Source organism: Dermacentor albipictus, chromosome 1, assembly GCF_038994185.2.
Source record: "Dermacentor albipictus isolate Rhodes 1998 colony chromosome 1, USDA_Dalb.pri_finalv2, whole genome shotgun sequence".
NCBI classification, from domain to species: Eukaryota; Metazoa; Arthropoda; class Arachnida; order Ixodida; family Ixodidae; genus Dermacentor; species Dermacentor albipictus.
In genome coordinates this window covers 154,804,557-154,829,262 of record NC_091821.1, presented here as the reverse complement: position 1 = coordinate 154,829,262, position 24,706 = coordinate 154,804,557, and the positions used below count along the sequence as shown (strand labels likewise).

At 40.6% G+C, this 24,706-nt stretch overlaps 2 protein-coding genes across 5 annotated transcripts in view; both read left to right on the top strand.

Moving 5' to 3' along the window:
- Positions 1-91: 91 nt before the first annotated feature.
- Positions 92-11,632, top strand: PheRS-m (Phenylalanyl-tRNA synthetase, mitochondrial). The gene is made up of 5 exons (XM_070527871.1): positions 92-747; positions 3,744-3,897; positions 8,055-8,186; positions 9,312-9,472; positions 10,574-11,632. The coding sequence occupies exons 1-5, from the start codon at positions 160-162 to the stop codon at positions 10,862-10,864; spliced, it is 1,326 nt and encodes a 441-aa protein (XP_070383972.1). The 5' UTR covers positions 92-159; the 3' UTR covers positions 10,865-11,632.
- A 2,665-nt stretch (positions 11,633-14,297) lies between these two features.
- LOC139050951 (pyruvate dehydrogenase phosphatase regulatory subunit, mitochondrial-like) overlaps positions 14,298-24,706 on the top strand; it is a 96,367-nt gene continuing 85,958 nt past the window's right edge. The window contains exons 1-4 of one of the 4 annotated variants that reach the window (XM_070527850.1): positions 14,298-14,482; positions 15,851-15,921; positions 17,766-17,893; positions 20,792-20,919. In XM_070527850.1, the coding sequence (XP_070383951.1) occupies positions 17,766-17,893; positions 20,792-20,919 (256 nt within the window). In that variant the 5' untranslated portion in view covers positions 14,298-14,482; positions 15,851-15,921. Of the gene's footprint in view, positions 14,483-14,604; positions 14,727-15,850; positions 15,922-17,765; positions 17,894-20,791; positions 20,920-23,397; positions 23,543-24,706 lie in introns of those variants that run through there. The other 3 variants (XM_070527846.1, XM_070527855.1, XM_070527865.1) reach the window with 3 other exon arrangements.

The window sequence follows — 24,706 nt, the reverse complement described above, 5'->3', positions numbered from 1 at the left end:
TGTAAGCAAGAACCGTTATCCACGGTGATCACGCCTAGATTAACCCGTACGCAAGCAATCACTATCGATATCAATGTTTTGGTTTCGGTACGGTTTCGGTATGATATACTGGACACACCACGCACGCACGCTACGCACCTCAGTACCGGTTACGAAAACATGCGTATTGCGAATAAATCTGGCCTTCGAAGATTGCTCTCATTTACGTGCCTTCGCCATGACATTAATGCGTGGTGCTCTACTGCGAGTGCTGCAGAGGGCACTCGGCATCTTTGTAAGGATCCGGTGATCATAGACGGCAGGCAGTACGAACCCAGCGACCAATGCAACCTCACGGTGCGCATCCTGGAGCACACCACTCGAAAGTTGCACCTGAAGAAGTGTCATCCTTTGTATCTGGTTAAAAGGAGAATAACCGATTTTTTCGAGGAGAAATACACAAATCGTCGGGGAAATCCGGCATTTTCTGTCTATGATCGACTCAGCCCCGTGGTGACGTTGGAGCAGAATTTCGACAGCCTGCTGGTGCCAGCCTCTCATCCATCGCGGTGCAAAAGTGACAGCTACTACATCAACAACGAGCTCATGCTACGGGCGCACACATCAGCTCACCAGCGTGATTTAGTGAAAGCAGGCCTTGACGCATTCCTAGTGGCTGGAGATGTATATCGCAGAGACGAGGTCGACAGACACCACTACCCGATCTTTCACCAGATCGAAGGCGTGCGGCTGTTTTCAGCAGACGAAGTGAGTGTTTGTAGACAACAGCCATCGAGCTTCCTCTTTTTTTTTTTTTTTTAGAGGTCGCTGGTTAGCAACAGCCCCATTATACTAGCGCTGAAATGGGGCTGAGGAAGTATCTGAATAGCCATCGCTGTGGCCACGCTGCTATTTGTATTGTTTAGATTGCAAGTTGTTATGACACTTGTTTGTGTACGTGGTCGCAGTGTACGGCTTTAATCTGTGAACTGGATCATGCGCATTCTGTGGATATCTTGGCGCGTTTGCGACTAGTGTCTCGTTTTCAGTTGCATGAGGCGTTTCTCTTCGCAAGTGTTCAACTCACAGAGGATCAACAGGTAAAAAAAAAACTATTTGAAGAAACTTTTATTAATTTTATTTATGCAAACTTCACTAGTTTTTATCGAAGGCTGTAGCTGGAAATGGAACACTATACAAGCATACAGGCTTACAAAAAATACATATTATTGAAGCTTGCAAACAACAAAAGTTGCTAAATTACTATAAAGTGAGAACTTCGAAATGTGCTACTTTGTGTCACAGGTAGTAAGAGTCAAGCGCTATAATCAGATCCTGGTTTTGGCACATAAAATACCACAATTTAATTAACAATCAAGCACCACACGGGTACCATACAATCATAGATGGAAGCAGTCAAGTGCTATGCAACCAAGCACAGGGTCCGTTCGATACGCCTGCACCACTGCTGAAATGAATGGTAGGGTGCAGCACGTAATGAACTGGTTCAGGTGGTGTAGGCGAATTGCACGTACCCACAGACATGCAGCGAGAAAAAAAAGTTTTTTGATCCTTTACACAAAAGTGTGAATGGCATTTGTGACAAGGATAAGGTTATTCGAACATCGAGGAGCAAGTAATTATTTTAGTCATGTAATTCAGGAACAGTAAATGTAATCCAAAAGCTTATAGAGGAAATTTTCACTGAATGGGCTATCCACAGTGTCGTTTGGGAGCAAGTTCCATTTTCTCATTGCACTCAGAAAGAGTGAATACCGGAAGCTATCGCAATGAAAGCTGTATTTTAAGATGTCTGGCGTGTTTCGCTCAAGCACGTCTTGCATTAGACAAGGATAAATAGCAACTACTATTCATCTGTAATGTGTTATCTAAGTGGAAGAACATGAATTTTAGCCACAGGTGCCTCACTCACTCACTGATTGTAGGTGCACCAAATTTCTTCAAGAGTTCAATGGGAGAGTGGAAACAGCTGTATTTGTTATGTATTAATTTGATGTCTTTCCTCTGTACACTTTTTAACTTTGCAGCATTATTGTTTGTTAAAGGAAATCAACATCTGATGCTATATTCAAGCACAGCGTGCACAAGGGATGTGTAAGCTAATAGTTAGGTTTGTTGAGATGCTGACTTGAGGGAGCATTTCAAAGAAAAACATGCTGATATTGCTTTATATGTAATGTTAGTTACACAAGTATCCGATTTTAAATCAGAGGTTAGAATTACACCTAAATACTTGTACTCTTCTACTCTGCGTAACTTGGTGTCTCGAATTTCATAGCCTATGGTTAGTGGTGCTTTCTTTCGAGTTATAGTCATCTATGCTAACTTATCTAGGTTAAATGCCATCTGCCAATCCTTGAAACCCATTGCTAAGCTTGCTAAAGCGTTATTAAGTGTTAATTGAGCTTGCACATTCTTGATTTCCTTGTATAGGATCCATGCAGTGGCATCTATATCTTCTGCTATGTCATTTATAAAAATATTAGAAAAAGAATTGGTGCTATCACTGTGCTTTGATATACCCCAGATAATGCTACAACATAACTTGAGAAATGACCTTGGTAATGTACAAATTGGTAGTGGTTACTCAAATAGTCTTTTAACAAGTTTGTAATCATGCCTGATCTGAGAAAGCTGTGTAACTTATAGTGGAATACACAATCGAACGCCATAGAAAGCTTCAGGAATATTTATCGATCTGACCACTTTTATCTATACCAAAGGCAAAGTCATGAATTATTTCAAGTAATTGTCATGAAGTAATTTACAGCACTCCCTACCCTGTTTATTTTAGGGGTGGGGGAATATTAGAAGTTTCAAATACATATCGAATATTGCACATTAAGTATTCATATTTCTATTCGAAAAGGAAGTATTCAGTATTTTTGAATACTTGAAAATAACCAAATATTTTGCAACAACCTACTGTTAAAGTCTTGCTACTGTTCTCTGTCTGCTTTACTAAGTATCACAAATTATCAGAAGTGAAACAGCGACAAAAATTTATGAAGCAATGGAGATACAAAGTGGGTATTGCAACCTTTGTTTTTGGCTTTACGGTGGAAGCACGCATGACAACCCAATTTCTGGTTGTAATCTGTCATTTAGTGTTTTTGGAAAGTTTAGTCACGTACCACTTTTCTTTTTTATGCTACAACCAGTGATGCTTTCATTGCAACAGCCTGTTCATGCATGTTTATGGCACACAAGGTCTTTCAGCAGCTTTTTTTCCCACAACTTCCTATTTTTTCCCAGCAACCATTTATTTACCATTTTTGGAAAGCTATAATCATACAATAGCCATTTATTCTTGCAATGCCTTCCTTGCGACCACACTCTAAACATCTTGAGAGGCTATTCGGGCAGTCTCTTTAATGACAATTAGTTACCTTGTGTATAAAACTGATCATTTCTCCCTGATATATAGCTGTCATTTTTGCGCTAGTCAATACAGGCATGGTACTCAATCATACCGAAATAAATATTCCTGCTGTAAATATGTGCGTCTGTGTTTGGCTATTCGATATTCTATTCAAAATTTACTACTCGTGTTTGAAAAAGTTGATATTTGCCCACGTGTGGTTTAATTAATTTATTTAATTTGATAGAAATCATGATTGTTCGAGGGCCTTATATGTTTGCTGGAGCTGATAGAATGAACTATGTGCATATCCTTTCTTGACCACTAACACTGTATTTTGGTCATGGGCTATTTATTAATTACAATAAATATTACCTTTCAGCTGTTTCCAGGGAGCAATCATGGTCTGTCCCTGTTTGAAAGTGGTAACCGTGAGTCCGACAAGCAGGGTATGCATACACGTGAAGCAGCCAAACTTCTAGAGCATAGTCTCAAGACATGCCTGCAGGGACTCGCTCAGCAGCTGCTTGGCCCTGGTAAGAAAGGCTTATTTGCTTCAATGCTTGTATGGGAAATTTACAACCAAAGTTTAATAAACACTGTCAGTGCTACCAGTCTACTGATGTGTGGGCAACAGGATTTCACCATTTCTTTTGTAGCGTGTACATGTACCAAAAGTAGACAACTAAACTTTCTAGCCTCTGCTTATTCTGTTTGGTGTGGTACGACATCAGATATCCCACCTTCTTCAAATGAGAAGTGCCAAAATTTGTATAAAGACAATGCAGTGCTGATAACGTCCTTTTACAGCAATGCACTACTTCTGGTGGCAGATGTCAGTAAGTGTATTATAACCGCCAATTGTTTCATTAATAACTATGATGTAATGGTACCTTCTTGAATAATTACTTTAGGGCACTTGTTGCGATTGCAGAATAGGCTAGCTTGACAGCAGTACTCAAAGCATGTCCACTCTCTTAGAATCCTGAGATGTGCACCAGTATTGAGATATTTGTCCTCAAACTGAATCACAAAGTCATTGGTCATCCGCTTAGCTTTGTCCCACATTGTGTGAGGGAGGGCTTTAGGGAAAATTTTGACAATGTTAACAAAATATTATCAATAGTGTGCGTGCATGTGTGCATCTGCGTGTGTATGAGAGAGAGGGGGGTATTTTACTGCAGGTTTGACAAGGGATATCACAAATCTGGTGTTAGTCTCTGTATTAAAAGTGTATGTGCCTTGAGCACTGGCTTGTTTCAGTTCCAGAATTGCAACCTACACTATAAGGTAATTAATTGCATGTTAATTATTAAGTTTGATTAAATATTTAACCACCCATGATTATCAAACATTTAGTTATGTCTTTCACCACTTGTGTTTTATTGCTGAAATAAAAGAACATAGATGATATTTTCTTCTCTGTACTGTCTTAAAAATGTTGGCTCTTCCTAATTAAACCACATGGTATGTTCAAGAAATTTGCAAGGTCCATGCATGGTACTGCCACACGATGATCAGAGAGAGAAACTCCACGAGGAGGATCATCAGACGACATTGTGGTATGGCCACGTTTTCTCATGTGGCTAGTCCTTGCTGTGGCGGCACTTCTCGTGCTGTGTGCTTTTGTTGACCTCTTTTGCACATACGATGGTCAAGAACTGCAATAGTAGGCACAAGTGCTGCATGGCTTGGTTTTCCGCAGTGAAAAGTCTTTCTAGCAAAATCCACAGAAAAAGAATTGTTGGTGAGGCTACGGATTAGTAAGCCTGTGACCCCGCCTTTGAGGCATGCTATGTACCATTCTAGGAAGTGGCGCAAGCACTTCCTTTAGCGTTTTTAAAAATTACTTGTCAGCATACTGGTCAGATTAAGCAAGTAAGAGTTTTGTAGTATACTTTTTTAACAATTATATGAGTATATTATGAAATGCTCAACACATTCTTACGGTATACCGAGTACCTGTTTTGAAGTTATAAAATTATGCAGCTTATTAAAAGCGTTCAGCTTTCTTCTAATATTGTTGCAAAGCCTTGAAGCAAAAAATGACCTCCAGTACATTGCACTTTCTTTTTATTAATACTAGCCACATCATGTGTGCATTGCAATACATTTGCCTAGAGTGAAAGTGTGCAAAAATATAGTATTTGAAATATTGATTGTTCATACAACAAAGATTACTACAAACACTGGTGACTAAATTTTTCACCCTGTGGGATGTTCATGGTTGAAGAATTGTTTCGTAATACATTTAGGCTTTAGTTGATGTGCTTCATGCTTAAAAAGCACGGCCAAATAATTGAGAAATATAATGCTTTTACTTCTGAGTTACAAAGCACCGAGTCAGGCATGTAGGGGGACAATTCTATTTTCCCTCTGCTTGTAATCTGCCCTTTGCACTATTATGGGCATCGGCAGTACAAGATATAAACCCTTTTGGCGGATCAGTTTTCTGTAGAGGTACGACATGACACTTTTCGGTGGTGTGCCGCACGTTGCCTCAGCGAAAGCACATAAATACAAAACCATTACCGCTTCTGCCCTGCTTCTGTGTGATTAGCTGTTGCCAGGTCTTCGCTATGCACTGATTACCTTGAGGATAAAAGAAATTCACTCATCCACCAGCATTGTACTGCTAACCTCCAAAGAAAGGACGTCCACCTTGGAACGTCGGCAAGAGTGAGTTCTGCTTGTTACACAGTGACAAAGAGAGTAGCACCGCTTCCTGACATAGTAAGTTTCTCGCATGTTATCTGCACACTTGTGCCCACACTATTGCCAACGTTTCAAGAATAAGAGAATGGGCGCAAAATTGAATCAATGCACAGAAACACGGGTGACAGCGACTACACTGAAACAACACACGGATGTTCAAAGCTGAACGTATTGTGACAGTTTACATAGTAAACGAATTACTAGCGATAATATGTTTTTGCTACAAGCTGTTATAAACCAGAGAACATCTACACTCCAAGCCTTGTGCGCAGCAAGAACAAGTCTATTGCAACTGAGCACACCCGCGAGTCATTAGGTAGGAAATAATCCCATACTGACCGCACCGAGGAACATAACTGAATCAGAAACATTACAAGCCACTGCTTCTAAGTGTTTGCCAGATAAAGAATGAAGAGCAAAACATGCTGATTCTGATTTAATTCATAAGTGGAAGGTTTGGACAGCTTGGAACACATTTCTAGCCCCGCCTTCCGAACAGTTAAGCACCAGGTATGCTGCTTGTGCCGTTTGGACATGCTGTAATGAGCTCCGAAAGCACTTACATGTCCTCTGTAGCTGTGGCCAAAGCTTTGTGTCGTCCACCCAATTACTGTCTACAATATCCGCTGAAACAGAGGTTTGCATAGCCACACTGGAGTGTTTGGACATCCATTGTAAACACAGAGGCAGCTGAGGCAAGCAATGAAGGCATCACCATGGGATCGAACATGGCAGTGTCCATGTGGTCACCATGGAAAAGGTCCATAACACCACAGGAAATGATGAAGCAGGTGTTTAATTAGTACTTATTTGGGGGGAGGGGGAAGGGGTAGGCTTTAATTAGCTACATAATCCTACTTCCTTCCGTTGCAGTGTGGCGCATAATGTCACATAATGAAAACAGCTTCATGTATGCCAAAGGGCATATTGTCGCACATCTGTCACAGCGTGTTACAACACACTTTGGGGTCGTCCTGATTGCGATCCTCCTCCAGATTACTATCTTGGATTACCTCGTGCACAACCTATAGGTTGCGGACCTTGCAAATCGCACCATGTCTGAAATAGTATGAGCATCTGCAAATCTTATCAGTGATTTGCAGTGAAAACATGGTGGAGTGAAGCCTGGTTCACAAGCTGCGTTTCAGTATCAGGAGAGCAAGCCTCACTTAATGGCTTCTGAATGAGCTTACGCATCATGTGAGAGGCTATGGAAAGCCGAGAAAGAATTTTGTTTCTTTGAAGAGAAACAAAAATTGAAAATGGTTAACAGCAGAGCGTGCTTACACGATGAAAATGACAGAATATCAGAGAAAAAAAGAATAGAAAGGCAATCATGTGACGTACCTCACCAGACATCTTCAAACAGTGATGTAGTGCCACCTGTTAGTTCCTGCAGGCACCCATCATTATCTCTGCAGATACAGCGTCGTGGCAGACTGCTGTTTAATTGGACAATTTAATTTATGTGAACTGTACTACTTATGTTGTGGAACATTGAGCATATTATTATCTATTAAGTTTTAAGCTTGAGTAACACCATAACATGAGATAATTACATCAACTTGGCTTTGTAACTAGTGACCCTGAGTGCATCAACTGCTGTGGACAATATCAAATCAATGAAACTTGCATGCTGCAGTGGTCCTGGCAAGAGGCATGGCTCCGCATAAAATAAACTTGAAGCCATTGTCATTGGGCTGGGGCCACTCTAGCAGGCAACCATAACTATTATTTTTGTACATAAACATAGATTTTGTTTTGGCTGAAAAAGCTGACTGCTTTCTGGACAGTTCAGTTACCACACATTTGGATTCAGCAAGCAGATGCTGCGAAGTGCTTGGGTTTGTAATATGTGAGCTTTATTGTTGCAGAAAATGGAGCAGAGTCTTATCACCTATAAGTAGCACTACCTCACTGCCATTTATGGGCACCCGTGTTGACCTACCTTTTTTTTTTCTTCTTCTTGTATGAGCAGAAACAGAGATCCGTTGGGTGTCAACCTATTTCCCATTCACACACCCGTCGTGGGAGCTCGAGGCAAAGTTTCAAGGGGACTGGTTGGAGCTGTTGGGCTGTGGCATCATGGAACAAGAAATTCTTTTTAATGGTGAACTTTCTTGTCTTTACTCTTTCCGATATGACTGCAATGACTTGCTGTTGCTGTTTCTTGTCCAAAATTGTAGCCAGTTACATAGACTGTATTTGGTTAGTAGGCTATCTTATGTTAAGTGCAAGCTTTTCCAGGAGATTATCAGGTTATTGAATAACTCCAAAAGAATAAGAAGTTCCACAAAAATGATTGTGTGCTGCCATGTGTCTGCATTGTGGCATTAATTGAAGCTTCATCGTTCAAAGCCTTTACAAAGCTGCTGGGATTAACATTCCATGCACAAAACTTTTTTGTCAGCTTCTATGTTTCCAGAGTTAATATAAGAATTTTTAATATATTTATTGAACTTTGCCTATTTTTGTGCAGTCTGTTACAGTCAAACCTTTATATAGTAAACATGGTTATGATGAATTATTTTATATAACAAAGTAAATAAACATTTTGGTTGGCTATGCTTTATTTCATTGAGTTATGTGCTGCTACGAGGAAACCAGAAATAAAAGATAACAGCAAAGCAAATATTTCTTCGCTCGGCAGCTCAAAATATGAACTCTGGTAGGCAAAATTTTGGACCCTCAGGAAAGGCAGCTTAAAATGCTACATTCTGAATACGTGTGTTCGTTTTGGTCAGTGGCTTGGCTGGCACATAGCCAGCAAGCCAACGGGCCGATCCTGTGTGATTACACAAATCACACAGTTGTTGTATTAATGATTGTTCCAAGCTCATATTTGTGATTTCTTGTTGTTCACATGCTACGTATTGGCATGGCAAGTCGCTGGACCATCCAAATCAGCAGGCAATGCTTTCAAAGCCTATTAGAGGCATCACACTTGCATTTCTTTTGTATAGACCCAGTTGCAAGTTTTGTTTTTTTTCCATGATATCAGCATGTACACTTACATGTGTACACATAGGCGTACATATTGGATATAGAGAAGGTACACACGTTTGTGTTGGATGAAACTTCTTTAAACAATGACTGTAGTTTCATAGAAAATACACATTCACTTGCTATGGGGATGTATACATCTGGCTATAGACGATTTGATGTGTTCAAAAAAAAAAAAAAGTGAAGGGTAAGCAACTAATTAGAATGTGTGCATTCTTTCTTTCCAATGCAGCTGGTGTGGAGCACAAAGTTGGCTGGGCTTTTGGTGTGGGCCTGGAGCGCTTTGCCATGGCCCTGTACAGCATCCCTGACATCCGTGCTTTCTGGAGTACTGACCCAGCCTTCTTTGCCCAGTTTGAACACAATGACCCCTATCAGCCAGTTGTCTTCCGGGTAAGTCATGTTGAGCTTCAAGAGGACCAGTACGGTACATCTGTGCAGTCTATTGTACATGTATATTGTTATGTAATATATTTGTCATTATCACTGCCATAGCCACAAGTGCTTGTGTAGTCAGGAGGGAGGAGGAGGGAGGAATAAACTTTTATTGTAGAACCAGTACCAGTATGGCCGGGCCTAAGCCTCCCACGAAGGGACGTCGAGGGCTTGCCTCGCCGCCGCCTCGCGGGCGTGCTGGGTCGCCCAGGTTTGGTCGTCAAGGGCAGAGCTCCACAGAGCCTCATGCAACCTCGACGAGAGAGTCGTGGTGTTAGTCTGTGTGTACTGTGCTGGGCACTCCCATAGCATATGCGGAAGTGTAGCCGGGTGAATTCCACAGCACCGGCAGTTGGGGGTAGTGTAGTGTCTGGAAATACAAGGTGGAGGCGGGCGGGTGAAGTGTACGTGTTTGTTTGTAGTAGACGCAGGGTAGTAGCCTGCGCCCGGCTGAACTTTGGGTGAGGCGGGGGGAAGGTTTGGCGACTGAGGTAAAAGGCCTTAACGAGATCGTTATAAGTTGTCAGATTGTCCCTGGTGTCCAACTCATCTCCAGTGACTCCAGCGCGGTTGACTAGGCCTCACGCAATGGAGTGGGTGACCTCGTTGAGATTAGGGAGGTGTGTGTGGACAGGGCCCGCATGGGCCGGGATCCATGTTAGGGAGATTATGCTGTCTTTAGAGTGTGGTGCCTGGCAGAGGATGTGAAGAGCTTGGGGAGAAATACGGCCTTTGCTGAAGTTAGTGACGGCTGAGCGAGAGTCACACACTATGGTGTGACGAGTGGGATCTATAGTGGCCAGGGCGATGGCCACTTCTTCAGCCGTCTCGGCAGTGGGGGTCAGTGGTCAGTGTCAGTGTGTAGTCAGTGGCTCCATAATAATCAAGTTCGTCTGCATGCTTCAGCCAAGATTTGAGACATACAGTATTGTCTTGTGTTGCTGTTGCAGATGCATTCATGAAGTTATTCTTGTGTTTTATATTATGGCTAATGTGTTAGTCTTTGGCTTGTTGAGAAGACTATTTTGAAATGAGTTTTATTTTCTCTTGAAACAACAGGAACTTAGCCGTCACCCTCCATGCCTGGCAGACATGTCTTTCTGGGCACCTCCCGAGTTTGCGGCAAATGACTTCTTTGACATTGTTCGCTCTTGTGGTGGTGACCTTGTGGAACGTGTGGAACATAGAGATACCTTCATCCACCCAAAGACCCATAGGACCAGCCACTGCTACCGGATAGTGTACCGACATGTGGAGCGGGTGCTTGTCCAAGCAGAAGCCAATGCCATTCACAAGCAGATTGGTGCAAAGGCAGAGGAGCTTCTTGGTGTTGAACTGCGCATCAAGTGAACTGCATTTGTGCATAGCCCAACCTGTGTGAAAATTTATGCAGATGAGTACATTAAGTGGCAGGATATTTGTTAATGACATAGTGATGATCCCAGGCTGCCTAAATGGTGCTGAGGCAGTCAACTGCCCCCCCCCCCCTTTTTTTTTTGATGAATAAACATAGGTCAGTGTAGTGTCTTTCCTGATTTGTTGCTGGTGGTAATTATGAATTTTTGGTTGACTATTTGTCTGAGGTCAGAAGACTACTTCTGCTTGCTATTTTAAAAATGTTGTCTACTTATGTAGCCTGACCTAATATCTTGTTTTAGTGTATCAGGATAACAAAAGCTTCTATAATTCTTAATGGACTTATTGATGAGGGGAAAAAATCCAAAGTACCAACTATTCTTCTAGTGGCATATTGTGTCTCGTTCATGCTTTTGTTTTCAGTGCTCAGCATAAGTTACATTGTAATTCTTTATCAGCCATTTTACTGCAGCAAGATTATGGCAATTATGTCTACCGTAAATGTACGCACTCTGAAAGCCAAGTAGCCAATGAGTGTTGTTCTTATCCATGTTGAAATTTCAGCACGAAAATTAGATGATGATGGAAAGGAGATCACATGAGATGAGCATGTGTGGTCACCTTTTCGTTATGTTCTAATTTTTGTGTTGAGGTTTCAACACGAATATGTACCAACTTGCTCAGTTTACCTGTTTTCTAAGCTGCTTTTATGCTAGTAGTAAAGCTTCTCACATGTAATATTTATTCTTCCCCCTTCCCAAATTCGCCTTTTTTTTGCTTGTTGCAAGGGCACCACAGTAGACATAACTACATACCATTTCTCTTTTCTTTCTTTCTTTTTTTTTGAAGTTTGAAGTTTGAACAGATTTTAGAAAATCGCATGGAGAATATGTCACAATTTAGCCTGCTCAGGTGGATTACTTGAATAGGCAGACATTACTAACATGACAAATTGCTATGTCTGAGTCGCTCATTAACTTTTCAATTATTCATTTTAGGGCACATGTTGGAACTGTGAAATTGAAGCCAAGCAATAGTGAGGTCATGTTTATTCGGCAGTTGTCCTAACAGTAGCCCCTATTTCAAGGTATCTGTCTCCAAAGTTTACTAAGATATGCATTGGTGTACCAGTTAATGTAATCCGGAACTGCTAGAGGTATGCTTTTGGAAAACAGTTAACTAGAATGATGTACTTTGAGCACATTTTAGGACAGCTATAGTGAAAGTGGTGCTAGTCTTTGGATTTCTGTTAAGCGTATGTCATTTCACTACTGCTCATCTTCAATTTTGCAACTGCAACATGTGCTCTGAAGTGAATAATTAAAAAAAAATCTTCTCAACTAGCTGCCTGTACATTGCGATTTCTCATGCAGGTAATTTATGCCTCTTCTGAAAATCCACCTTTTAGGTGGAACAGTGCTATATGTCGCATACTTTTTTTTTTTAGTTCAAACTAAAAATACAGGTGGTCTGTATGACCGTCATGGTCTTAGAGCACTCACCATTAGAATTTTGACAGTGTTGTGTGCAGTGTTACCCATAGGAGGATGTGGATAGAAAATAGAAACCTCATGGAGGCTGTTCTCTTCCCTACTGAAGCTCTTCCTTGCAGTGCACCACTGTTCTGCTCGCTTTGGTGGCTTATCTGCAGAATCAGTATGCTAGCTGTTTTAGTGAGAAGCAAGAGGGCCATTTGTTTCTTCCTTTCTCTGTCATGTATTAACATAAACGCTCAAAGTACACAGGGCGTGTCCTGCTACATGCATTGAAAATGGCGGGATATGCCAAGTACCCCAAGCTGCCACTGTAGCACCAGCAGCCAGAGATGGTGGCTGGCATTTACCAGGCTCGCTGTCTGATTATTAGCACAGTGATAGTGTATTTTTGTGCTGTTGGTGAGCAGTAATAAGTTCCCGCCTAATAAAGCATGGAAACAATGAAGAATGTACTTGGATATTACAAGCGCTAGTTTATTACTTAAGGACATCATTGCCTCTAAAAGGATGTGCTCAGAAACAAAGAGAAAAAAAAAACATTAATTGCTCTACCAGCACTCCCATAATTTAAGAGTGCAAACCAATAGGCTTGATGTGCTGAAATTCCAAATAAAGGTTCAAACGCACTGTGGTGCAACATGGTAGTGAGCAATAAAGTTGGCTGGCTAGTACAAGATGCAGCTTGGCACATTGAGTCATGGTCACAGGGAAGTAGAGCCCATTTGCTTGCTTTGTTTGAACTTTCAGGCTTCATTGCTGCCCTTGGGTATTCATCAACTGGAAAACGTATCTGCATTTGCTGGGGTAGCGCGTGCCCCAGCTCACTGAGGGGATGTCTCAATCTTGGCATAGCCATGCAGAAAGCAAGATCAAGAAATGCAGCCAAGTCTCTGAAACAATCGTTGGTGCTGTTTTTTATTTTACAGACGCTGCGCCCAAGTATTTAGAGGGCTTGAAGTGAGTTTGCAATGACTGGTGAAGCGGCATAAGTGATCAAGCAAAAGTTCATGAAAGACTCGCACTGTATGATGAACAGGTTACCAAGATGACAGGTGAAAGAAAATTGGCCGATTACAAGCATGCAGTGAGGAGAATGTAGATAAAAAACTTGATTTAACGTGATCATGTTGTATCTTGCTGTAAGGAGAAGAATGACAAGACATTTGACCCTATGACATTCTCGCTCTAAATAGACCGTGTGCGTAAATGCACAGGCTACAGCGCTCAAGTGCAGAATTTATCATTTGTCACCGTTGGTAATTATGCATTTCCTAAGAGCATGTTTGTGGCTGACCATCTAACAGAAACCAGCTTAAATACATACTCATGGGCCAGTCAGACTGTCGCAGTTCTAATGCAAGCAGCTGATTTCATCCATAATTAGCTAAATTGCATAATTGCTTAATTGATAAAAAGCCACAGCTTTGAGTTTCTGCGCGTAAATTGAATGGTTACGTATCACAATAGTTCATTGAAGCTTGACATAGTGCGACTTAAGCAGTACTCTAAAGCTCCCTACCTTTCATCATTTGCTATCTCTCTCCCAAAGCGGCAGCACAGTGAAACCATAGGTGAAACTGTGTCTAGAACATCTCATACTGCTTCTTGAATCCTTTCATGACGTGCAGTGCATGCGCTATACAGCGATCTGCGTCGAAGATGTTTACATTTAAAGCTTCTCATGCACGAAGTTTTCTGATATTACCACCGAAACTCAAGTTAAGCAGATTATGCCGCAGCTCCATGGTACCCGAAACACGGCAAGGGGGGGGGGGGGCGTGGAAACGAAGCGGCGTCATGAATTCATGCAGTTTATGATGTGAAACAGTGTAGGAAAACGAGCTTTCAGCGGCGTGAGCGATAACAATTATTTTTAGGTGTTTGAATATACATGGCTTTCCCGCCATGGGGTGCAGTCATAGGTGGAGTCTATTTTTCGCAGCCAGTCGGATGGTGGTGATATTTACAGTGGTTGTAAACAAGGCAGCGCCGGTGCACAAGGAGACAAACAGCTGACTGAAAGTCTGAACTGCTAAACGTCTTTCGATCGTAGGCATGTATCGGAAGACTGTGAGAAAAGCCGTGGTCGGCGAGCCTTCTTATTAAATATCTGAAAGTAAGTCAGACTGTGTTCTATTGCTGAGCATGGTGCTACGCAACGTGCCGTATATGACCTTTAAGCATGCCTTTAAGTTAATGGAAGGTGGGGTACACGCACGCTTGCAACCGTTCTGAGTAAACGTAGTAGATTCAGTGGACTTCAAAATCAAGGGTTCAAAGCATCTCAAATTTATATGAATCATCAGAGATGCAAGTAGTAACTGGCGCGCTAGCGTGGTTTTGCAGGGGCAAAGCTTGTGGTAAACTCATTATTATTATTATTATTTAAAAGCCTTGCTGAAGAAACCGTGCAGGTGGCTGCAGGATTATTGATAGCGGACGCTAGCTACTCACTTTCTATCATGCATAGACTCGTTTTAATCTTCCTTTTGTCCTGAACTAGCTATAAATTTCCTGTCGCGCTAGTTAGAATCGCAACGCGATGTAGGGTATCTATTTTTGAAGGGTTGGGTGCATTATGCGCAGAAAATCGGTTGTCCTGCAGACTATTCAAAGCACTAACTGCCTTCTATTTAAGATATGTGTGAATAAACAGCATAAAGTCGTATGGTTTTTCATGCATATCCGGTGTGGTTGGTGCCAATAAAGGCTGTGAAAGCTGTAGCGTTAGTGATAGAAAGCGACTACAGTGAAAAAAGAAAATACTTAAACGAATAATGAACAGGTACAGCGTGTCCGTCCCCGTTATTCGTTTCTTCCCTGTTTTTTACGAATAGTAGCTTTAAGTTGGGTTACCAACTAGCCCGTAGAGATGTACAGAGTGTTCCATAAACAGGAGAGATCCCTGCCTCTAAACCGCAGCTTTTTCATGCGGAACGTTCACACAGATATAGGATTTCGTGGCGGATCTAGTGTAATACCAAATTCGCAGGCATTGCGTGCTTGTTTTGTCCACAATAAATCTGAAGTGCGCGTCGTCTAGCTGCGGCGACGCCGTTAAAAAAATGCCAATTTCGCTGCACCGGCATGGTGGCGCCATCTGTTACCGCTAAGGCGACCGTCGTGGCACTCACCGTAGCGATGTGAATACTACTTAATAGCTGCTAAATTTACGGTTTTTTGTCGTGTGTTGCTTGTGTGCGCAAGGTGAAGGGAGTTTTCTGAAAGAAAAAAAAAAAAACGTCATCCATGTTTGAGTAGGATGAAGCTACATAAGAAATCCATAACGGGTGACTTGGAAAGGTTCAAAGTTGGAAAAAAAAATCGTCTTGGTCTGGGCATTGTAGCCCAGGCCAATGCCTTTCCAAGCTGGTCACTCTACTAGCTGAGCTAATGAGGAAGCTAGCAGATTTTACCCTTTTATGAAGCTTCCTCTACCTTGCAAATTCCTGCAGAACTGATTTGCAATATTAACCCCTTCCAGGCCTTGGACGAGCTGGGTTCATCCATGCATTTCAGATAAAAGTGGCCAAGGATGAGCCGAGCTCGTCAACGGTATTTACATTTTCTAACAATGCCATAGACGAGCTTAATTTTTTCTCTGTGCTTAGTCATGCTTTTTGGTAGATGGCAACACATAATCGATGGGACAGCATAAGAGAAGCAAATTTATTCTTTCTGAGGAGGTAAAGCTTGTTGCCAACTGAGGTATTTGAACATAGTTTGGCTATTTTTGCTCAGAATTCAGGATTGTATTTCGTATGCTTCAAGTTGGTAATGAATTCGACCTAGTTTGGTTATATGTTGGCCTCCTAGCTGTTTAGTACAGATGGTAGAGTGACTACCTCAGAAAGGCATTGGTGTCAGGTGTGATCCCCAGACCAGGACAAATTTTTCTTCAACTGCGAAGCTTTTTGAGAGACCAATACGAGTTTCCTTTGTAGCTTCATGCTACTCCGGGGTAAATGACAATTTTTCCTTTTCGGGGATGATTCTGCTTACAAACTTTTAGTTTCCTTCTTAACTTGCTGACCTCTGCCTTACACAATAACACTCCACCACATCACACCCTTTCTTTTCTTGCCAGTAGACTGTTGTATGGCAGAACTCCCAAACTCACACTTTACTTCTTAAAAGATTTTGACTACCTCAGCTCATCATGGGCGATCGTCACTTTTTGGCTCATGACGAGCCCTTTTCGCAATATTGATGGCGGTATACATTCTATCATTATCAGTTTTATTGGATGAGATTTTTCACACTTTTTGCAGACATAGTTGCAGGAGCTATGTTCTTGAATCATACTATGTCAAAAAATGAGCCTCTATGGTAGTTAAATAAAAAAAAAGAAGAACCCTTAAGGGGCTAAGTACTATGTTCGTGTTCTCTTATCTCTACACTGCCTGTACTGCGGAATTCATCTTTTTTCCAAATGGTCTGTCAGTGCCAGGCCATTCCTGCCTTACTTCTGGTTCCCTTGCTCCCATTCCTTGGCAGAATCACTCAGTGATTCCATAGCCACTAGCTAGCACTGGCTAATAGATGTAATGATGGTAGTGGCTGCAACGCGTGGAATCCTGGACTGTAGGCCCCACCACATGGGAGGTCGCCACCCTGTTTGCTTTGACTGATAAATGTTTGTTCATTTATTCAAATCTGTTGCCTTTGAACTCCTTAAAATTGTTAGCATTAATATTGTTTCCCGAGTGTTATGGGACTCTGGACATAAGCTACAAGATGATCATGATGACCAAACTGAAGCCTATTGTCTCAGAGGGCTATAATTGGATAACAGACAGCACATTTGTAATGTAATTGCTTCACTACCTGCATCATGCAGGGTTTTATGTGTTTAGTTTTTGTCCTTTTTTAAGAGTTTTCACTAATGCCTCATAGCAAATTTCTCAAGATTAAAAAAAAGAAAAAATAGAAAAGCTGCCCTGCACAAGCTGTTACTAATTAAAGTTGGTAACTTGTCATGGAAGTAGCTAAATTACATTTATTTGAGGCTTGTATATGGCTATGACTATAGTAAGAGAAGGCCTAGATGATGTTGCCACTCAATTACACATTCAGAGTGCACAAGTAACATGGGTATTACAAAAGGTGTGAAATGGAAGGCGACAGTTTATTCAAACAGAAACCAACTTGTGATCTGTGTTCCATGTTTCTCTGTCTTCTCTCTTCTAGTAAAAAGTAGAAAACACTTATGTGACCAGCACTGCACGGACCTGAGCTTAATAAAACATATTCTAACCATTTATTTGAAACTTAATGCTTTCTATAATTACAGGAATATTGTAGTGTCATTGTGCTAACTAAAAATAAATGGTGGCCTTAATAACAGAGGGAGCATTTGCCATGGCATGCAAATGTTTATAAATTCTTTCTTGCATTAGATGGTGGAGCGACTTCTGCCAGCTGTTGCTAAAGTGGTCATTTGTGGTGCTGGTGTAATAGGCAACTCAATTGCCTACAACCTTGTGAAACGTGGATGGACAGACATAGTTGTTCTTGAAAAAGGCCGGTGAGTATTTTGTTTATAACTTGCTGCAAAACTGCACTCACAAAAGACCTTTTATGCAGGATTATTGTCTCATATTGAGAATTGCCCTCAAATCACTTTTGCAGTGTGTGTACACTCAAGAATGCATCAGTGAACTGACTTCTGCTGTTGTGAAAGTTTGGTGGAACAGTTATGCTGCTTTAATTTACTAATTGTGCAAAGGCATCTACTCTTAGAAGAAACCTTGTAGTGCATGGCATCCATGGTAAGCAAAGTGTAAGTCATGTGGTGTAGTGCTCACAGTTGGGGGGGTCTCTGCATAGTGCCCTGCACATCTGCATTGCTCCAAAGCATACAAAAATAAATAAATTAAGCTATGAATTACACTTTCTGAATTGGAAATGTGTCATTCTTACTGTAAGAAGAGTCTAGGTGTGCCAGAAAAGATAAAAACGTCAGACAGTGGCCATGCCTCCTTGCAATTTCTGCACTACCACCTTGTGACATACATTTGGGTAGTATACAGCCAAGGTTAATTATAATTAATTGCTTATCGATCAAAACAGGGCTACATTTCAATGTGAACAAGAGCTCACCTGGCAATCTTTGTGGGCTTTATTTCCATGAAATCAGGCTTGTACACATTACAGGAAAAAAAGCAACCGGTTATAATTACTTTGTTAAAAAATGTTATGATTACATTTACCAATTACTGCCCCATATAAGTACTTGAACAATTACTAAAAGGTAATCACTTATTTTAAGGTTACCTTCCTTACTATTATTATTAACATTACGCAGATACACTAAATAGAACCGGCTGGCCTGGCGCTTTTACTGCATCCTCTGTAGCTCTTCACACATTGTTTCTCTTTACTAAGAATTGCTTTTCAAAATTTTATTTGGTAATTTTCCCTCGTTTTCTTGTTAAGACATATGGAGGGGCACTGAAAACTCAATTGATGTGCACACTGGATAGATGGGGCTCTGTAGTAACGTACAAACACCTTGCTCTCAAGATGGTGGTTACTCAGTGCCGTGATACTCGCATATGGGTTCTCTGTGAAGGGCAGCACTTCATTGTTGCTGGGGCTAGGGGAAAGAACTCCCAATCAGGCCAGTGAAAAACTTAAAAATCGTATTTAGGTTCATGATTTCCTGGCATCAATGTTCGAGTGGTCATTGGCCTCGAGCCATATAAGTGCCATTTCAATTTCTTGCTGAATATCCGGTGGACCTCTTTTTGGCGCTCTTCACTTTTTAGTCATTTAGACTCAGATGAGTGCCAGCAAATGCATTCACATTCCTTGAAAAGGTGGCCAAATTTGTAATGTAATTTAATACAAAGCTGCATATTATTGAGCCCTTAAGATACTGTTTGTATGTTACAATCACAAAAATAGGTGTATATGAGTCCCCTAATATCAAACAGATAGAAACATAGGTGTTCAACACTCAAAATCATCTATGTCAGAAAAGTCATAGACTGCACTAAGTGAGGGATAATTGACCAGCAGCTCTTACCGCCTATAAAGACCGCCTAAAGGTGCTTCCCGGAGCGAGAGACAGAGAGAAATATCAGAAAAAAACACTGAGGTGAGACTTCAAAGAGAGGTGGGCAAATCTGCAAGCGTGCGTATTCAGGTGATTAAGTTGTAGATGCAAGATGCTGATTGTGGGAGGGAGGTAACCTGTGTGCAGGTTTTCATCCCTTTGGACACTGTAGTTCCCGCTAAATGTAAGTGCTCAAAGCTGCATCGCCTCTCGGAGCTTGTTTTGTCAAAAATCTAACTGGTTACATGTAATTGGTTACTAAAAATGTAACCGAATTACAGTGAGCATTACAGAGTAAACAAAGTAATCGTTAAATTACAAGATAAAAAAAATTGATTACAAATAATTAATTACATGTAATTCATTGCAGGTCTTCATGAACTAGACTGAAATATGTGAAAATGTCATTAAATAGCATTTACATTACCATGACACCACGGTCATAGCGGGTTAGGTGTGAAGTTAAATGGCATCAATTTCTTTAGGTTTAGGTGTGAAGTGTGGCATTAATTTTCTTCGCTTAAAAGCAGTTTTCTTCTATTGTGGAAATGCAGATATAATTTTATTGAGTAGTCTACCAATCTGGAGTGGTTCAGTGATGCACTTTTCCTTTAATGTACGAACTTAAAGTGTACATCCATATATACTGGGTGTTTTTTTGAAAATGTTAACAGAATTAAAAAAACAAACAAACAAAACTCCTCTTCTGTGTCATATAGCACAAATCTACTCATTGAGCGGGATTACCCAAAGAAGCGGGCACTACTTACACTGGAAATGAAAATGTGTAATTGGCTAATTAACAAAATATCGCTCTAACAAATATCACTAATTACTTTAGGGCAAATATTGCACTATACAAATTGAAGCCAGTGATTTCACAAGGCACATCCACTTAAAACGAATTTTGAATCTAGCACCAGTTTCGATATTAAAGCTGTCAAACTTGTGGTAAATGTGCACTCTTGTGCCACTTACTTTTTTAACAGAACAATTTTTTGTGCATTGAAGCTAAAAAATTACCGGAGCACCAATGCATTTCATCACAATCTTTGGGAACACATCTTGAAACTGGTGCCATCTTCAGAATTCGTTTCAAGTGGATATAACTTTCAAAGTCACTGGCTACGATTCATAAATTGCAATATGTGCCGTAAAATAATTAGTTTGAACATTAATTAGGAAAAATGTGTTCATTAGTCGAGTATTCATTTTGATTTCTGATGCAAATAATTTCTGCCTCTGAGAGTAATCTAGCACATGAAGTAAAGTTGTGCTATATGCCGTGGGTTGTTTCTTATAATTCTGTTTAGTTTCTTAGTGGGCATATTAATTTTGTGAACTGAATTTTTGTTTGCTTGGCAGTATTGGGTGTGGTGCAACATGGCGCAGTAGTGGCTTGGTAGGCCAGCTCCAGCCAACAATTGATGGAATCCTTGCACGCTCCAGTGCCAAGCTCTATCAGGAGTTGCATGATGCAGGACATGACATTGGTGAGGAATATAATCTATGTTTTTATAGCCTGATATATTTAATTACCATTATTCTTGTAATGTATAACCGCTTTTATGATTGGGACTATTTTACTAGGTTTTTAAACCAGCCATGATAAAGCTGTCTTTTTTTCTTCTCTGCACGAGGTTATGCTTTTTTACTTTGTCAAAGAGAGAGAGGGTTGGGGGAGTGGCTTGTGAGAGAAACTGCAAATGATAAAGATAGGAGCTGGAGTGTCATTTGCTTGCTTACTGCAGTGTGTTTATATGCTGCTGCTAGAAGGTCGTAATAGTGCCACAAAATATATTGTTGAAAAATTCAGCAAGACTGAATAATATGCACTGTGGCTTAATAAAACCAATTATGTTTTATGCTTTTGTTGTATTGCTGTGGAAGTGATGACTGGCTTTTATGTCAATTGCTTTGACGAACCAAGAGATAGGACTGCTAAGCACGAGGTCGTGGGATCAAGTCCCGGCCACGGCGGTCACATTTCGATGGGGGCAAAATGTGAAAACACCCATGTACTTAGATTTAGGTGTGCGTCAAATAACCCCAGGTGGTTCAAGTTTCCGGAGTCCCCAACTATGACGTGCCTCATAATCAGATTGTGGTTCTGGCATGTAAAACTGCATAATTTTTAATCAAGAGATGTCTTTTGTGAAAGGCTGAGATGTGTCTGGGTCCTTGAGAAAAAAAAAAAGACTATAATAAAGAAAAAGGAGCTGTGTTTACAAAGTCAGTCACATTTAATACTTGGCAGGCAGGAAAGTTCAGCTCTATTATAGTTTTTTATATATTGGGCTACTAACACATTGTTAATTGAAAATGATCTTGGCATTAGAAAGTTAATCAGCATTGATACGTTTTCCAGGGAAACTAAGTATCTTTTCAATGTTTAAAAAATGAAAACAGCAATATCTTTGGCTTAGGATGAAGGCTGTAATATAAAATTGATTTTTTTTGTGCTCCATTCAATAGTGTGTGTTCACTATGGTGTGGTTTGAAAAGTTTACATAATCCATATCCTGCTCCTCTTGAGCCATCCACGCAAGGCAGGGTGGTTGCTGCACATCCCCCACTATCAGTAAAAGGAACATCTTTGCCTCCGATTGGCTTAACCCTAACCTATAGTCATAGTCTACGTACCATACCTGTTAGAAGCATAATTAAGAAATTTTTTTATTGGTTTGGTTTTACAACTAAGCTGTTTCATAATGAGTGATTGATAAAAGCTTTTTTCACATGGGTTCACTTGATTGAAAACTCTGGATATACAGTTGAACCTCAATACTATAATGAACACCAATATAACAAGTTACTGGACACAATGAAGTAAATAAAAAATTTAATTGGCCATAGTTTATTTCTGTAAGTATTCTACTGCTATAAGTAGAGAAAAAACGCACCATACAAGACAAATTTGGCTACAGCAAAGCAAATGTTTGTCAGCTTGCTGCTCAAAATATGTATTCTGTTACCAAAAATGTCAAATGCTCAACAAGAGGAACTTGAAAGGGCACATTCTGGATGCACATACCCACTTTTGTTCATGGCTTGACTTGGCTGGCCTACAGCTGGCAAGCCAATGTGCTGATCCCATGTGATCATACCAGTTGCACGGTTGCATATATTGATGACAATGAAAAGTGCCTTTGTAATTTAACATTGCTCACGTGCCACATATGAACACAGAAAACTGCTGACAGGCCATCAAAACCAACCAGAGACCCTTTTCTGGCCCATTGGAGGCACCACGCTTGCATTTCGTTCACATAGAACCGGTCACAATTTTTTAAATGCTAATATCAGTGCTTGTAATGATTACTGGATATAATGAAGGTATTTCTGCGTCAGATGTGACTTAGATTTCATGTGATTTGAATATATAGGATAAACCTTGATGCTTCCTGCTGTTTATTATTAGTGGGTTTGACTGCACGTCCCTTGCATAGTGCTGCCACCATGGTATGTGCAACAATATGTGGTGATGACCTTGACCCCTGCCATTGCATGTGTAAAGCTTTGTACCCAATTTTTTACACAGAATTGAATCTGGCAGTCTTTTACACTGGTCGAAATTTCTCTGGATGATGTCACATTCCATGATGTATTAGGCATATTCTTATTGCTGACCTGTCATAGCAAGTTAAATGCAATTTCAGTTGAACCTGGCTATAACGAACATGTTTATACATAAAAATTGTTCGACATATGTGTCAGGTGATTCAGTATACCTAAGCTCATCTATAACAAACATATACTTTTGTGATGCATTCATTATATATGGATTTGTTACCTCCAATAGAGAAAAGAAGCAAGGAACGAATCCATTTATAGAGAACAAAACTATGTGTGGTAAGCAGTAACTTTTTCCTGTGCTTAAGCTATTACCAAGCATCACAAATAATTGCATTCTCGATGCATGAGATTATGTAGACTTTCGTCAATCCAGCTCCATCAATGTTGGCACATACCGGCGCAGCACATCCATCACTGAAAGTGCGTCCTGAAGCGTCGGGCGAGGTGGCTTCTCACATTCAAGGGCCTGATGGCACAGACAGCAGAGGCGCCAATTTCAATATTCCTTATGTCCAGTTCTTTATTAGGGAGTTATCTTACGTGAGTATCAGTCAGTAAGTTTTTCATTCTTGATACAGATAATAATTTGCTTTATTTGAGTTCGTTATATACAGGTTTGGCTGTAAAGCCAAAGATCAGTGATAAAATTTCAGATGTAAAGAGACGTTGGTCACAATAAGTTTACAGGCTAATAAAGGCTGGTTTTAGTAGCTTTTTATTATTATAAATAGTCAGTAATGGTGGCTATTACTGCTGAGTTATTCTTATATTACCCACAGGTAGTGTATTTCACTACAAAAATGAGAGGCAAGCTTTTGTGTGAATTTGTGCAGGCAAGCCAACGTTTAGTAGATGATCAACGTCCAGACAAGAATTGGCTCAGACAAACGGTTGAGGTGAAAAAAAAAAAAAGCTAAATTGACAAACTTTCTCAACAAAGTAAGAGTGACAGAGGGTTTGCTGTTGTTATTGCTGAGGATGCACTTCGCTAAATTATGGGAAAAGCTATACGTTGTAGGTTCCTTTTGTACTGATTTGAGCAAGGTTTTAAGAGTAGCATTTAGTATCATAAAAAGCCATAATGATAATTTGATCAATACACTAAAGGTCTAATTAGTGATGTTCAAGACTTGTTCAAAACTAAATGTTTTAAGTGGTTTAATAGTGTTATGTTCAGTGTGAGTAGTCCAGCTTACATGATTAATGAAAGAAATATTCATGAAAGGGAAATCCCACATTTATTTGTATTCCATGGTGATTGCTGTAGATCTGGCTGCCTTGGTGCTATATATGCGCACCAGCCATTGCCAGTTGAAGTAGCTGACATGGTCAGGAGCAGACCTGATCAACACATTCAGGGCTCAGCTGCACCTGTGTGTGCACATGCCTGTGAAAAGAGAAGGGAGCCATTGCTAGCGTTCCATTGCTAGCCACCGCTAGTGGTGCAGAAGGGTTGAAATCTGGGCCATTTGGTACACAGTTGAAAGAAAAAACCAGTCACAAAACAAAGGACAAGAGGAGAGGTTCACACCACAATGACTGAACTATCAACTAAGCTTTATTAGAAATGGCGTAGTCCCAGCAAGGCCAGCAGAGCATGCGCAACTACAGCATCGCTAATCACTGAGCATGAAAAGACAAGATATCGCACCTATGGTGACCAACCTAGAAATGCAAATTCTTTTTCAAGTAAGCGCACCGAGG